General features: G+C 42.0%; 1 protein-coding gene across 6 annotated transcripts in view; it reads left to right on the top strand.

Annotated features, from left to right (window-relative positions):
* Positions 1–13,172, top strand: part of lnx1 (ligand of numb-protein X 1) — a 35,273-nt gene extending 22,101 nt beyond the window's left edge. For 3 of the 6 annotated variants that reach the window (XM_080878679.1, XM_080878674.1, XM_080878677.1), the window contains 9 exons: positions 1,639–1,892; positions 3,947–4,102; positions 5,811–6,019; positions 6,096–6,509; positions 7,278–7,412; positions 9,823–10,000; positions 11,085–11,331; positions 11,904–12,062; positions 12,168–13,172. In XM_080878679.1, coding sequence (XP_080734805.1) covers positions 1,639–1,892; positions 3,947–4,102; positions 5,811–6,019; positions 6,096–6,509; positions 7,278–7,412; positions 9,823–10,000; positions 11,085–11,331; positions 11,904–12,062; positions 12,168–12,303 — 1,888 coding nt within the window. In that variant the 3' untranslated portion in view covers positions 12,304–13,172. The remainder of the gene's footprint in view (positions 1–1,638; positions 1,893–3,946; positions 4,103–5,810; positions 6,020–6,095; positions 6,510–7,277; positions 7,413–9,822; positions 10,001–11,084; positions 11,332–11,903; positions 12,063–12,167) is intronic. The other 3 variants (XM_080878675.1, XM_080878678.1, XM_080878676.1) reach the window with 2 other exon arrangements.
* The last annotated feature ends 60 nt before the right edge of the window (positions 13,173–13,232 follow it).

Raw genomic sequence — 13,232 nt, 5'->3', positions numbered from 1 at the left:
ATTTAGATTTAAGTTTTCTAATTGACAGTGAGTGACGTGAGGAAAGCTTCTGCCCCTCAAGACTGCAGAGCTGCCCTCTCCTCTCCTCTTGATTGCAATATTACTCTATTCAGCCACTTCACTCAGTTAAGTGGTATGTTGCTGAATGGACATGCTTGATAGCGTTCAATTTACTAACTGAATGAACAAGAATAACACCGTGGCACAGCCCACACACAGGCAAACACATGCGACGTAACGCAGTAGCACGTTTCTGAGGTCAGAAGAAGATCAATGGGCATTTCAGCTTTGTGTAATGTTGTACCTGACTACAGCTCGGAAGTAGAATCTACTTCAGGATTCAGTTATTTTCCTTGCCAAATATGAACAGAAAGCAGCATGCCCCACTGAGACATATTTATTATAGAGACAAAATACCACTTCCAGTGATGTGGTGCCCTTAAGGGGCTGATGGCTTACCTGGCTCAGTGAGTAATCTAGTTTCTTTTTGTAACTGCTATGATGCCCACGATTGTACTTTGCTTTCATTTACATCTCCTTTTTGGTTTAATATCCTACCTGTCAGACCACAGCACAGGAGAATGGGTGCTGCTTCTCTTGTTTTTCTGAGCTACTGTTGAAGCAAAGCCTGGGTTTGATCCAGCTCATTAAAACCCAGTTAATGTTTGTGCTGATGGCTCCACAGAGACAGCCGGAGAGACAAGCCAGAGTTATTCCTGCGTCTGATGAAGCATCAGCTCAAAGCCTTTATGACTTTCAGATGGAAGAAAATTCTGCAGCAATGGAATACCATGCTCTGTAGGGATATCTTTAATTCGCACACAAACATTCCCAATTTAATATTGTCAGTGTGAAAAGCCTTTCGTGGCTTGTAGCATTATGTGTGTATAATTGTATGTGTGTCTATGTATGACAGACTGTGGAAATGTGTTGCGGCTGTATTGTTGACAGCTGGAACTTAGGAATTAGATTTGTTTTTGAGAAAAACAACTATCAAACGACTTCTGTTTTATATTCACATGTTGTGTCAGTTACCCGCTCTCTTTCTTGCATTTGTATTCAATCATCTGTCAGGGACGCTCACACTCAAAGCAGAAAACCCAACCTACATGTGATTGCACATACTGTCACAAAGATGGTACAAAAACTCTTTTTATATTTTTTTTTCTTTTTGTGAGAGTAAGTATGAAATTTTTAGACCAACCTCAGATGGCGTGACAGATGAATTCTAAATGCGAGCACTAGAAAATGTATCTTCCCTTACCATATGTTGTTGTGGTTTATTGTACAGCCTGTGTGGTATCTCAGAGAGGTGCTGTCTGAGTGTTAAGGTCAGATAAGCAGCCTTTGTGTGAGGCCATCCCCGAGCAGAAGATATAGGTCGGCATGAATAAAGCCTGAGGGTGGAGGACATGCTGAAATCTGCTTGCATTTGTCTTGAGAGTCTGACCTTTTCATTGGCTGCTAACGCAAATGTGTTGACTTTCACTCTGACTGCTTCAGAATTCAGTTTATTAGGGAGTTGGAGCATGTTTTAAAACATCATCAATGTCATCAATTTATGAACACGTCTAGTAATAATTGCAGCCACTTTGTAATTTGAGTTTGCTACTGACATTTTGTTTTTCGTGTGTGTAGGTGTAAAGGAGCCTCTCACTATGGGCTCTCAGCAGACAGAAAGCGACGCTCGCAGGAGGGCGAATGCACTGACAGCACCTCAGAACTCACCATTGCCACCCTGCCCAATGATGGCCCCACTTCTGCTGCTGTGGCCCTCCTGTCAGATGAACCTGGTCTGGTCAACCCTGCCTTTGACCCCAGCATGGAGGATAATAGTCAGTCAGGCAGCACGACTAGCCTGGCTGCTCGGAGTAGCACAAAGAAGAGTGAGTGTGAGTGGGCGAATAGATGTTTGTGTGTGCTCATGTTCAATGCCATATGACGTTATCTGGCAAGAGAAAGAGCTAAAAAGGTGTCTGTTTGCCATAGTGACAGACTGAAAACCAACAGAGTACAGAGATCTCCAGTGACAGTTACACGGTCTGCAGTCAAAACCAAGCACCAAAGATCTGTATTCATACATATATTTACACCCGCAAATGACATGACACATAACACCAGTTTCACCAATCTATAAAATCTCTCTGTGGAAAAAAGCAGAGAAACACATAGAGACAAAGTCACCGAGATGCAGGCACATTATGCAGTCAAGGAGAAATGGAAGGAGAGGTAGGTTAAATATAGCCTGTGCAAGTGTGTGTTAATGCCCAATGACGTGATCGCAGCTCTTCCCTCATTTCTCCCACCTGTGAAACCAGGAAGCAGTCACGAGTGTTCCTATCTGCCCGTCCATTGCTCTGCTAAAGTAAGCGCATAGGCAGTGGGGAAACCAAATGACGCTGCACCAGCACTTTAGGTCTGGTCAACTGAGCACCCTCCGCCACCACCACGAGCACCACTACTGCTGAACAAGCTGTCAGCTCCAGAAGCGGCTCGCGCTTTTAAAGAATAATGTGGCTGTCAGGAGCCTTCACATCTCCATGGGCCTGCAGAGGGAGGGAGGGGCACTGCAGAAGCTTGCTGTCCCGTGCTCCGAGCAGCCGGGCTGGGGCTTCTGTCTTCAATGGAAGCTCCTGTAGCCTAAAAAGCAAAGTACAAGTACAGACAAGAGCCTCTCTGGGAGGGTCTCTTTTGGTACCAGTCGCTAGAGTCCACTACTGTTGTTACGCAACCATGTAACTTTACTGTGCACGGATTTGGTTTATTAATTAAAGGACTATCAGCTGAACGCATTTCAAAAGATTTGAACTTTTTAAAACTTGCCAAAAAAAAACAAAAACATAGCCCAAAGAGGGAAAAGAAAAGTTTTCTGTTATATAAGAAAAAGTAAAAAGATTAATGGGGCCTCAGTGTTTTCCCCAAAATTTTACTTGTAAACAAATATAAGCACGATTAATTAATGTATTGCTTCCAGTTTCTAATATGCTACACTTGGATTCATAACAAGAGGTACCTTGACTTGAGTATCAGTATTTTATTTGCTAATATCATTGTTTCTTTGGGGGAGTAGTAGTATTTTCTTAAAGCCTCGACTCACACATTACCTGAATATGGTGAAATTTGCAGCTGGAATGCGTTTTTTCTTTTTGAGCTCTCTATTTTAACAGTGCAAAAAAAAGAAAAAAAAGCATTGTTCAGCCTGAGAGGCAGTTTGTGGTCTCTCGAAACTCATTGATAAGGCATGCACTCTGACCACAGCGGAAATAAAAATACCAAATGGACACACTGAAATGTAGAAGGAAGAGACGGTCTCTTTTACAGGACAACCATGACATTCCACTTGGTTCATATAAGAAATTCCATTAATTGTTTGTACTACAAAAATAAATTTCAGTTTCTGAATGCTAACCTCCATGCTGCAAGTTTGAAGTGCGTGTGGAAGCTTCAAAAAGTTCCTTAAATATCAAGCACAGTCCCCCTAATCCAGTGTTGAATCAGAGTTAGGGATTGAGGCTTCCAAAGCTAACCCACCATTTGTATGCAAGGTGGAATGTTAAGCTCACTTTAGAAAGAGTCAAAAACACAACTAGTGATACAACACAGAAAAGCACTGTGCTGATCAATACACAGTGCTTTGAACAATGTAATTCTTATGTTCATTTCACAAAAAAAGGGAAGCTAATCCAAAACCCTAACAAAACTGGACACTCTTCTTTAGTAATATCACTTTGCACTGTTTAGATCCTTTAGAGATTTAAGGGTTATGGGTATTATTCAAACAGGTCTTCCTGCATTATACAGGTAATTGCAACAGGATCACAGATTGCTTAATGTCTTTGGTGCAGCTCTGAGAAAGCTTTCCATTGGCTGTGAGTGAGATTCAGACATGTCTGGGGCATGTTGAGGGTGAGGTCATCTTTAAAGTGCCTCTCTTTCACCCCTGCAGTCAGAAATTTTGATCGCTCTTCAGTGAGGAGTCGCTCCTTCAGAAGGTTGAACAGGGCCTTCAGCGTCTTGAGGAGGACTAAGAGTGGCAACGCTGTTAGCAATGAGACATCTGAGGAAAGAGACAATGCCAGAAATTCCAGTGTGCCACAGGAAGGTATGGATTAAAACCTTTATATCTGTGTTTCTGTGTTTCCCTGAATACTTGTTTCCTCAGCTTTATATGGAGGGTGACACAGCTGGGTCCCACAGTGTAACAGTAGTATATGTTTCTTTAATAATTCAGCTGTAGATTGCATAAGCTTGTGCAGACAGATCATGGGAGAATGGTAGCCTGAGGGATGGGATGGCCAGAGGTCGCTGAAGATAAAGCAGATGATGTTCCTACTTCTGTCTCCACTACCTGTTCTTCTTTTTTATCTCATCCTTCTATTCAACTCTACCATATCCTGTCATTCCTTACCAACTTGATGATATATTCACCTGGGAAAGCAGTGTTCTAGACGTGGTAGAACCATAAGATGTATGTATGCAGTAAAAAAAAATGTGCCGTAGTGATATTTAATGTAATCTCTACAGACTGGCACTTGTGGTGGAAATATAGCCAACCATAGAGTATAACGTTAAAGCAGAATTGCAGTGTGATTGGACGAAGGAACGTGGGATTGCGTAAGAATGAAGGATGACGAATGATCTGGGAGTAGATTATTCTCAGAGGCCATCACTGACGGGGCTGAGAGAAAAGATTAAATATTCATTGCCTGCCACTGAGAGACAAAGATAGACGGGAAGGATGCAAAAGTGAAGTAGACGTAGTTCCATCCTGGAGAAATGTAAGGAAGAGTGGATGCAGAGTAAAATAAAATGAAAACAAATAAATAAGCAAACACATCATACAGTCCCATTGGGGTGGGTAAAAAAAGTATGTGACAAGATGAAGCAAGACAGAGGTTGAAAGGTGAATGATGGAGAGAAAGGAGGATTACATAACGGCTGTGAGTCTCTCTTAATGTGCTCTCCACCCTTGAAGCAATCTGCTGCAAAAAAGACAAAATATTGACTTTGTATTGGAAAAAGTGCAGCGAAGTGTGGAACAAGTGTCTGAGGCTACAGAGACAGAGATACGAGGGGAAACAGTGCATTTAGGAATAAGAAATGAAATGAAAAACTCAACTTCTTAAAGACTTTGGCCAAGGCTGTCAGCCAAGATAATGTCCCCCACCCATTTCCACATGGTCCTGTTCAGAATGAATCATTCTGCCATTTAGTAAAATTCAACAAATTCAACAGTGGGTATGTGGGAGGATTGCACAAAAGAATGACATAAAACTAGAAGAGACATACTCTTTCATTAAAAATGCTGAGGCTCATAATGAGGTCTGCATTATACTCGAATCCTTTATTTTTTGCAGATGATCAAGTACTGAGGTGAAAACAAGGGGAACAAATCTGTTGTGAATCAAAGTAGTTGGACTGTGTACAAATTTAGTGTGTATTACAACTTTTCTTACATCCCCACCCTAGTAATAACTTTGTGGAAATGTGAAATTGAGGGTTTTCCCAAGCATACTTGCTACAGATGTATGTGACTAATGATACAAACATCACAGAGGATAATCAGCCAAGCAAATTTTCCCTCTTGACTTCTACAAGTTTGTTTTAGTAACCTTAGGGAGTAGAGACAGCTGGCTCCACTGCTGAACCTCTACACTACGGTATACCTCCATCTCCCTAGATGTGTTTGTCTTTTCCTTCTCAGCGCTCTCCTTTTCTCCCATTTCCTCTCTTGTTTTATTTGGCTGGGTCTTTTTGGCTGTTGATCTTTGTACAATAGAACTTAACACAGCCTTTTCCTTCTTCCCCAGTGGTGGCTCTTCCTCAGCTCCATCACCTGATCCCTGATGGTGAAGTTACCAGTATTAAGATCACGCGGGTGGATCCCTCAGAGCCACTGGCCATTAGCATCGTCGGTGGCAATGAAACCCCTTTAGTTCGCATTCTAATCCAGGATATCTACAGAGAAGGTGTCATTGCTCGGGATGGACGCTTGCTTCCCGGGGACATGATCCTCAAGGTATAGTGAGTTTAACAAAGCAGCTGGAAGTGATAAAAAAGTCCTCCGTGAAATTACATTTCCGCTTGTCCTTCAGGTAAACGGCATTGACATTAGCAACGTGCCCCACTGCTTTGCTGTGACCACCCTCAAACAGCCGTGCCAACTCCTCCGGCTAACCGTGCTCAGAGAACAGCGGCATCGCTACCGTTCGCATTCGCATGGCCACCCACATGGCCACATCACTGGGGGCCACCCATCACACGGCCTACCCCATCATCCCTTGAGAGATGATAGCATCCATGTGGTCCTGAACAAAAGTGCTCCAGAGGAACAGCTGGGCATTAAGCTCGTGAGGCGGCCAGAGGAGCATGGAGTGTATATCTTTCACCTGCTGGAGGGTGGACTAGCTGCACGTGATGGGCAACTGTGCATTGGTGACCGCGTGCTTGCCATCAACGGGCACGATCTACGTTATGGCGCACCAGAGCACGCTGCTCTACTCATTCAGGTCTGTTAGCAAGTCAAGGAAAGACTGCATGCATTAGCATTACATAGAAAGTTCACAGTTGTGACAAATTCACCTTCATGTTGTTACAGACCATAAACAACTGTGTTGTGATCTTAATGTGAGTCCCTGAGGTATTAAAGATAATTGTGGTGATTCAGGCTAATTGTGTTGTGCTGTGCTGTTGTGTCTGCATTCAGTGCAGTTAATAGTATTTAATTGTGGTTACTCCCTGATGGACTGGGCCATGTGGCTGCCTCTGTATCCTGGTTGATGCCAGTCAACGATGGTGTGTTTTTGGTTAATAGTGGTTAATTGCAGTGTGTCTGCGGCTGACTGTGCAGGGTCTCTGGGCTCCAAGTTCCTGTCTGGGTTGTTTGACTGGCTCTACTGGGTCTCTGTGGAGCCAAGATGGCCTCTCAGAGTAGGCACTTTCTGTCGGAGATTAAGAACTGCCAGGATAGAAATTAAATTAGTTCAATTAAGGCAATAATGAGCTGGACTGGCTAATTCAGGACTCAGCTCTTTGCTAGAAAGACCCGTGGAACTCTCCAAGGAATGAGAGCATGGGGAGAGGGATGTATCCAGCCAGTCTGTGTGGCTGTATGCTTGCATATGTGTGAATGCGTGTAGGTCAGCCTGGAGTATAGTTCTAAGAGTTACGACAAAGTGGCAGTGAAGATTAGCTATCCAGAAAATTTCACTCAGAATAAAATTAATTTCCCCATTTAACTGCAACACATGTCAAATTTTTCTGTGGTTGTTTTTTAGGCAAGTGAAGAGCGCGTCCATTTCATAGTGTCTCGTCAGATCTGCCTGCCCACTCCAGACCTCATACAAGAAGATCCGTGGGGCATGGATGGTCCCCCACCATATTCCCCTGTGGATCTAGAGCAAACACTGCTGGTGAGAAGCTCATACAGACACATATATATACACACACAAGAGACAAGGACGGTACTGATACACAGAGGAGCTTTGTTCCCCCGACTCCCCTTCCCGTGATAAATATTCGCTTTCAGGTGCAAATGATCCATGGAGGTATTATTCTCCAGTCAAAGCTGAGTATGTCATTCAAGCAGTACAGCAGGAAAGCTGTTTTGTGTTGCACCCCCATCGATCTCCTATTTTTTTCACCACAAAGAAGACATCCCAACCTTTACTGTTTTTTTGAACATAGCAATTTATCTTGCTCTACGACAGAGCCAAGGTGAAAATTCATGGTATAATTTCAGGTTGATCAATTCCCTTTGATTTTTAAGAGGCAATTGTTTTGGCTTCCTGCTATAAGTAGAATTTGTCTGATTTCAAATTTGAATGTAATTGGCACAAAAAAAATGCAAGTTTGCGATACTTTTTGTCTTTGCCACAATATTTAATCACTATAATCACAAACTTCCTTACAGATCTCTACTTTGGGGATATTTTGCATATACAGTACAGTATCTTGTGGAGAGTTCCTCCTCTTTCAATGTCACCGGGATCAAAACATGTAAATGCATATATTTTTATATATCTTTGATTATATCTTTAATGCGGCTGCTTGAGAAGTGACTGATAAGAAATTATTCATTGTCAAACCAAAGGTGACATCTAGCGAGATAATGCTGCTTCATGAATCTTTAGTTTTGGGGACATTGTTCAGTGGTCTAGGGCAGTGTTGACAAACCAGTAATAGTCCAGTTAGGACAGCACAATATTAACTGAATCGTAATATTTTTCCCAGTGTCAGCTTATATGTTATACCTGAGTGATTTAATTTATAATAGTAGGGATTCGTGTGGTTTGGCCAAGACATATTCCAAGACATGAGAAGTACAATACTCTGCTTCATTATGCGGCCATCAGGGGCCATATCCTCACTTTCATCCGAATGCATAGAAGTTTACAGGAAAATGACCTCATTTGTTCTATGACCTCACTAAATACATTCCTGGTAAGTTTAACATCTTAAGTGCTAGTTTCAAGTCTTTTTGTTTTATTACTCCAGTAGTGTAAAAAATGTTGATAAATCAGGATGTTCTTTAGGTTAACACTGTATGCAGTGTCTGTAAGCTACTTATTCAGGCTTTACTTGTCACATCAGGTTTAAAAACACCAAGATGGGATTGAGCAAAATGCTCAACCAGAAGCTTCAAGATTGCACATTGCCCACTAACCAGTGGGTCATGTCACACTGATTGCACCAGCTTCTAAATTCTTCTTTAAGTTGTGTACATACTGATAAGCCAGTCTATTTAACAACTATCCAGCATTTTGCCTAAAACAAACCTGGTAAAAATAACTGGCATGCCACAGAAGAAATCCTTCTTTTGAACTCCAGGTGGTTGTTCTTTAATCACCACACGAAATAGCTAGCTGCTTGGCTAAGCATAAAGAACAGAGATGACAAAATATCTTATGTGAGCTCGCTGTGCTGGGAGGTAACAAACTCTGCTCATTACACAGCATTATTGTTCATCAAAAGCCATCAAATAATCTGGGAAAAAACAGACAGAATTGACAGTGCTTTAATATGAAAGCCAGGTAATGTGTTCAGTTTTCGCACTGTCATGCCATAAGGTCAGTCAAGTGATCTCTTGTTGTGAGTGCAGCTAAAACGTGTGAATGTGGCACATTAGCAAAGCAGGACAAGCTACATCCCACCAACCTCAGTGTGTCCATGTGTTATTCATTAGTATTCAACTCTGCCTCATATGACTCACACACTTGCTATGAATAAAACCTCATTCACTTTATCCCATGCAATGCCTCGTTCAAAACATCAAATAACACATCACGACTCTGTGTATGAATCTCTGCATTCAACATGGACAAAGACTGAGGAGGCACTTGAGCTGCCTAATGTTCTACCATAATAACCACCATATATTATACATTAACCAATTATGCTGACGAGGTCATTCATCAATCAGCTTTTAACTGTGTCTATGTTATTGGGCTCTTGTTCCCATAACCCAGCGTGGGTGGCATTCATGTGACTTCTACCATTATTGCAAGTCTCACAGAAAACGCTCCTCATTATTATGCAAATGCACTACATCTAAATCTAATTACATTATATAATTTATTTAAGATGCCCTTGGTGTAAGTCATTATTATGTTTGGAGTGACGGTGCATGCGGACACTCAAAACACCACAGTGACAGCATCAGTTCTGAATGTGTGGTATGTCCATTAACATCACAGTTGGAAAAGAAAACGGGATATTAGGGGAAGGAATAAAAAACAACCTTGGTTGTTTTTAAAATCAGTCACTTTACAAAAAACTCTTTACTTCAACTATTTGTCTGTCTGCTTTCTGTCTCCTGTAAAGGACTCTTGTCAAAAGCCTGCATGTTATGAGAAGACAGTAAGTCTAAATAAGGAGCCGCATGACTCTCTGGGTATGACAGTGGCGGGCGGCATGTCCAGCCGAGGGTGGGACCTCCCCATCTACGTTACAAATGTGGACCCTGATGGAGTGGTGGGACAAGAGGGCTCCATACGCAAAGGTAAAATTAGTTGTCATCTAATTATGTAATCATTAGAATATTACTCATGTATTTCAGAAGAAATGTGATGTCTGTAATCTGTGCAAATAATTACTCATATAGTGGATTAAGCATGAGTTTCATTGCATAAAAATTCTGTCAGTATTTATGTGGGTTTGGTGATGAATACTTGTAACGAACAGATGGGGTGATTGATGAACATTTAAGGCTCATGTTTCATTATGAAGGTTATTCATGCAACAGAAAACTCTGGTGCTGCTGTGGTTCAGTGCTCCGCAAATTGGCTCTAAGAGATTTAAACAAAAACACAAACAAACATTAGCATAGCAGTGCTCGAGACTTGAACTCCAATTGCAATGCAGAAGAGAATTTGTCAAGTATCTAATTATTTTGCTACATGAAATTCGTCAAGACCGAACCAGCAAAACATGAAGAGACACACAATAGCTGTATGGAAGAGCAGCAGCCTTAAAATCCTGTAATGCTACTGAAGGCAGGGAGAGTGGAAGATTTTTAGCCCCAAATGCTGATTCCTGCATATTCACCTTAAAATAGAACCATATTAGGCCTTTCATTACTCTCAATCTCAATGCCTTAAACTCTGGTTATGAGAGGATTGAGAGAAATGCTGAGATGGGTGATAAGAAGTACAGTATGAAGGCTTAATAAAAATAGAAGTAAATTGAGTCTGTTGTCCTATTCATGGTTCAAGGTGCACATTATTGTATTCATAAGGGACAGAGCAGCAGCAGCTGCCTCCTTTTGTACGGTTATGAAACATGTTTGCGTTTTGTAATGGAGTGTTAATTTGTATTTGCATATCCTCACAGGGCAAATGTGTCCTTTGAGCTGCTTACTAGCAAGATGGACTCTGTGATTATCAATTTATCTTTGCACCACTTTCATCACTAGGAGGCTTTTTAAAGCACAGGTGGTGCTTAGTTTCCATCTCTTTGTCTTCTAGCGTGGAGGTTGATGAATATTAAATAGGCAGATGATGTGTCCCACGTCTTGTTTTAAGCTGTTATGAGGGTATCAGCCCCAGGCAGAGCTTGAGTTGTGCTGTCTATATCTTCCCCTGCAGGTGACATTTTGTTAAATGTGAATGGCATGGATTTGACAGGGGTAACACGAGGTGAGGCCGTGGCCAATTTGAAGAACACCTCCTCTCCTGTTGTGCTCAAGGTTTTGGAGATGCGTCCTCCAGAGGACTTTGTGCAAGATTGCACATTCCCACCTTGTCTTACGCCATCACCTACAGACAGCATCAAGAGCCCGGTGCCTAATGACGATTACTCCCCACTGTGGGTGTCATGGCTGCAGCTACCCAGGTAGAGTACCCACTGCTGCCTTTGCATCATCTCCATGTACAATTGTATGCTTTTTCTGAGGCCAGTATAAATTAAACCCCTCACACCGGTCCTTGTGACCTCTGCCAGCTGGTGCCAACTGAAATTTTGACAAAGCCAGCTGGGAAAGGAATGCTCATTATACTTTTAAAACTAACCTTTCAGCTTAAATATTTACCACTAAGATATCAGTTAAACTTTCTCTATGTTCTTAGCATATGAATTTAGAAGGTGTGTTAGAAAGACAGCTGTGTACTGATAACGACAAACAACTGCTGCTCCTAGTTTTATAAAGTATGATGAAACAGAGATGCAAAGAAACCAAGCACTAAGTCACAGTGAAAATTTAGCTTTGGACTGTGATTTGGTGCACTACTGATACAAAGTCCAAATCACACCTGCATTCAAAGGTTAGCCAGGCCTTTCTCTTTAGAGTGGGGCTCATTTCAGCACTCTATCTACAGCACACATGCTCAGTATAGATGCACAGTATGTGTAATCTAAAGATGCCGTTGAGAGATTAGTGTGATTAATCTCCCTCTTGGCTCATGCAGGCATCTCTACTGCTGCAAAGACATCGTCCTGCGGCGGAGCACTTCGGGCAGCCTGGGCTTCAGTATTGTTGGAGGTCAGGAAGAGGTCAACTGCAATCAATCCTTTTTCATCCGCTCGATTGTGGAGGGGACACCAGCTTACAATGATGGCAGGATAAGGTATCTGCTCGTTGGATATCACTTTTTTTCCACAATTGCCCATGGGCAAAATGTTTTAGAAGTCAAAGAAGATCATTTTCAATTCCCATTTCTCTGTCTGTGTAGGTGTGGGGACATCCTGCTTGAGGTGAATGGAAAGAGTACTTGGGGGATGACACACACAGCACTGGTTCGCCTTCTGAAGGAGCTCCGTGGCAGAATCACCCTGACCATAGTGTCCTGGCCTGGTAGCCTGCTGTAGCAGTGCTTTAAGCCATCCAGCACTGTTTCGGTGGCAGTGACCAAGGAATGTCAAAGGCAGAGCTTTAGTCTGGCTGACTACCTAATTTTGCTGTGAGGGAGAAGCTTAGAATAGTCGTGTAGCTGTTTGGATACCTCACGTCTGATGGACAGCCGTGACTTCGGCAGGAGTTTGGAGGGGGACAGACATAAGACTGGATTGTTACCAGAGGTTAACGTGCCCCTCAGAAAATGCTGAACTGGGAGGATCCAGGCTTGAGACACTTTTAACTAAGATGTTGGGTGTTATCAGTTTAGAGGACATGATCATTCTCTGGCATCGAGTGGGAGTACCGACAGGAGACACAACATGTTGCCAATTCCAGTAGTTATATGTTAGGATATGCGTTAAGTTGGACTCACATTTCTCTACTGTAACTGTTGGGTGTCTAAAAAAGATCCAAGCACTTGTAATATGTTTATTTTGTTTGTTTGTTGTATGGCCTTTTAATGTAGGCTTTATTCTGTTTGTACTGACAGTGGTTGTCATCTTCATCTGTTGATCTGAAGACACGTTGCCAAGTAGTAGTCTGTGAGGTTTTTTATGTTATGTCAGAAGCTATGGCTAAACTATCAAACCACTGGCAAAGAAAATATATGAAAAAATAAAGGATTAATGTGTTCATAACATGTTAAAAGATATTTAATTAGATAACAGTGTGGAGGCCTTACTAATTTTCTTACATTTAAGAAAAAAAATGACTTGGTTTCTGTGTATCAGTGGAAGGGCTGAGGCCCATCTACTGCAGTTCTATCTGTCACGCTTCGGCCTGTGTAGTACATCTGATGGTACATTTGGTTAACTGATCAATAAAATCATTTGAAAAATTGGTTGCTGTGACAAAGATGATTAAAAGCATATCACCCTGGGATTCACAAAGCTACATGTAC

The sequence above is a fragment of the Rhamphochromis sp. 'chilingali' genome (assembly GCF_963969265.1).
Source record: "Rhamphochromis sp. 'chilingali' genome assembly, chromosome: 3".
Classification (NCBI taxonomy): Eukaryota; Metazoa; Chordata; class Actinopteri; order Cichliformes; family Cichlidae; genus Rhamphochromis; species Rhamphochromis sp. 'chilingali'.
Note: the sequence above shows the minus strand (reverse complement) of the source record. Positions and strands in the feature narration are given on the sequence as shown.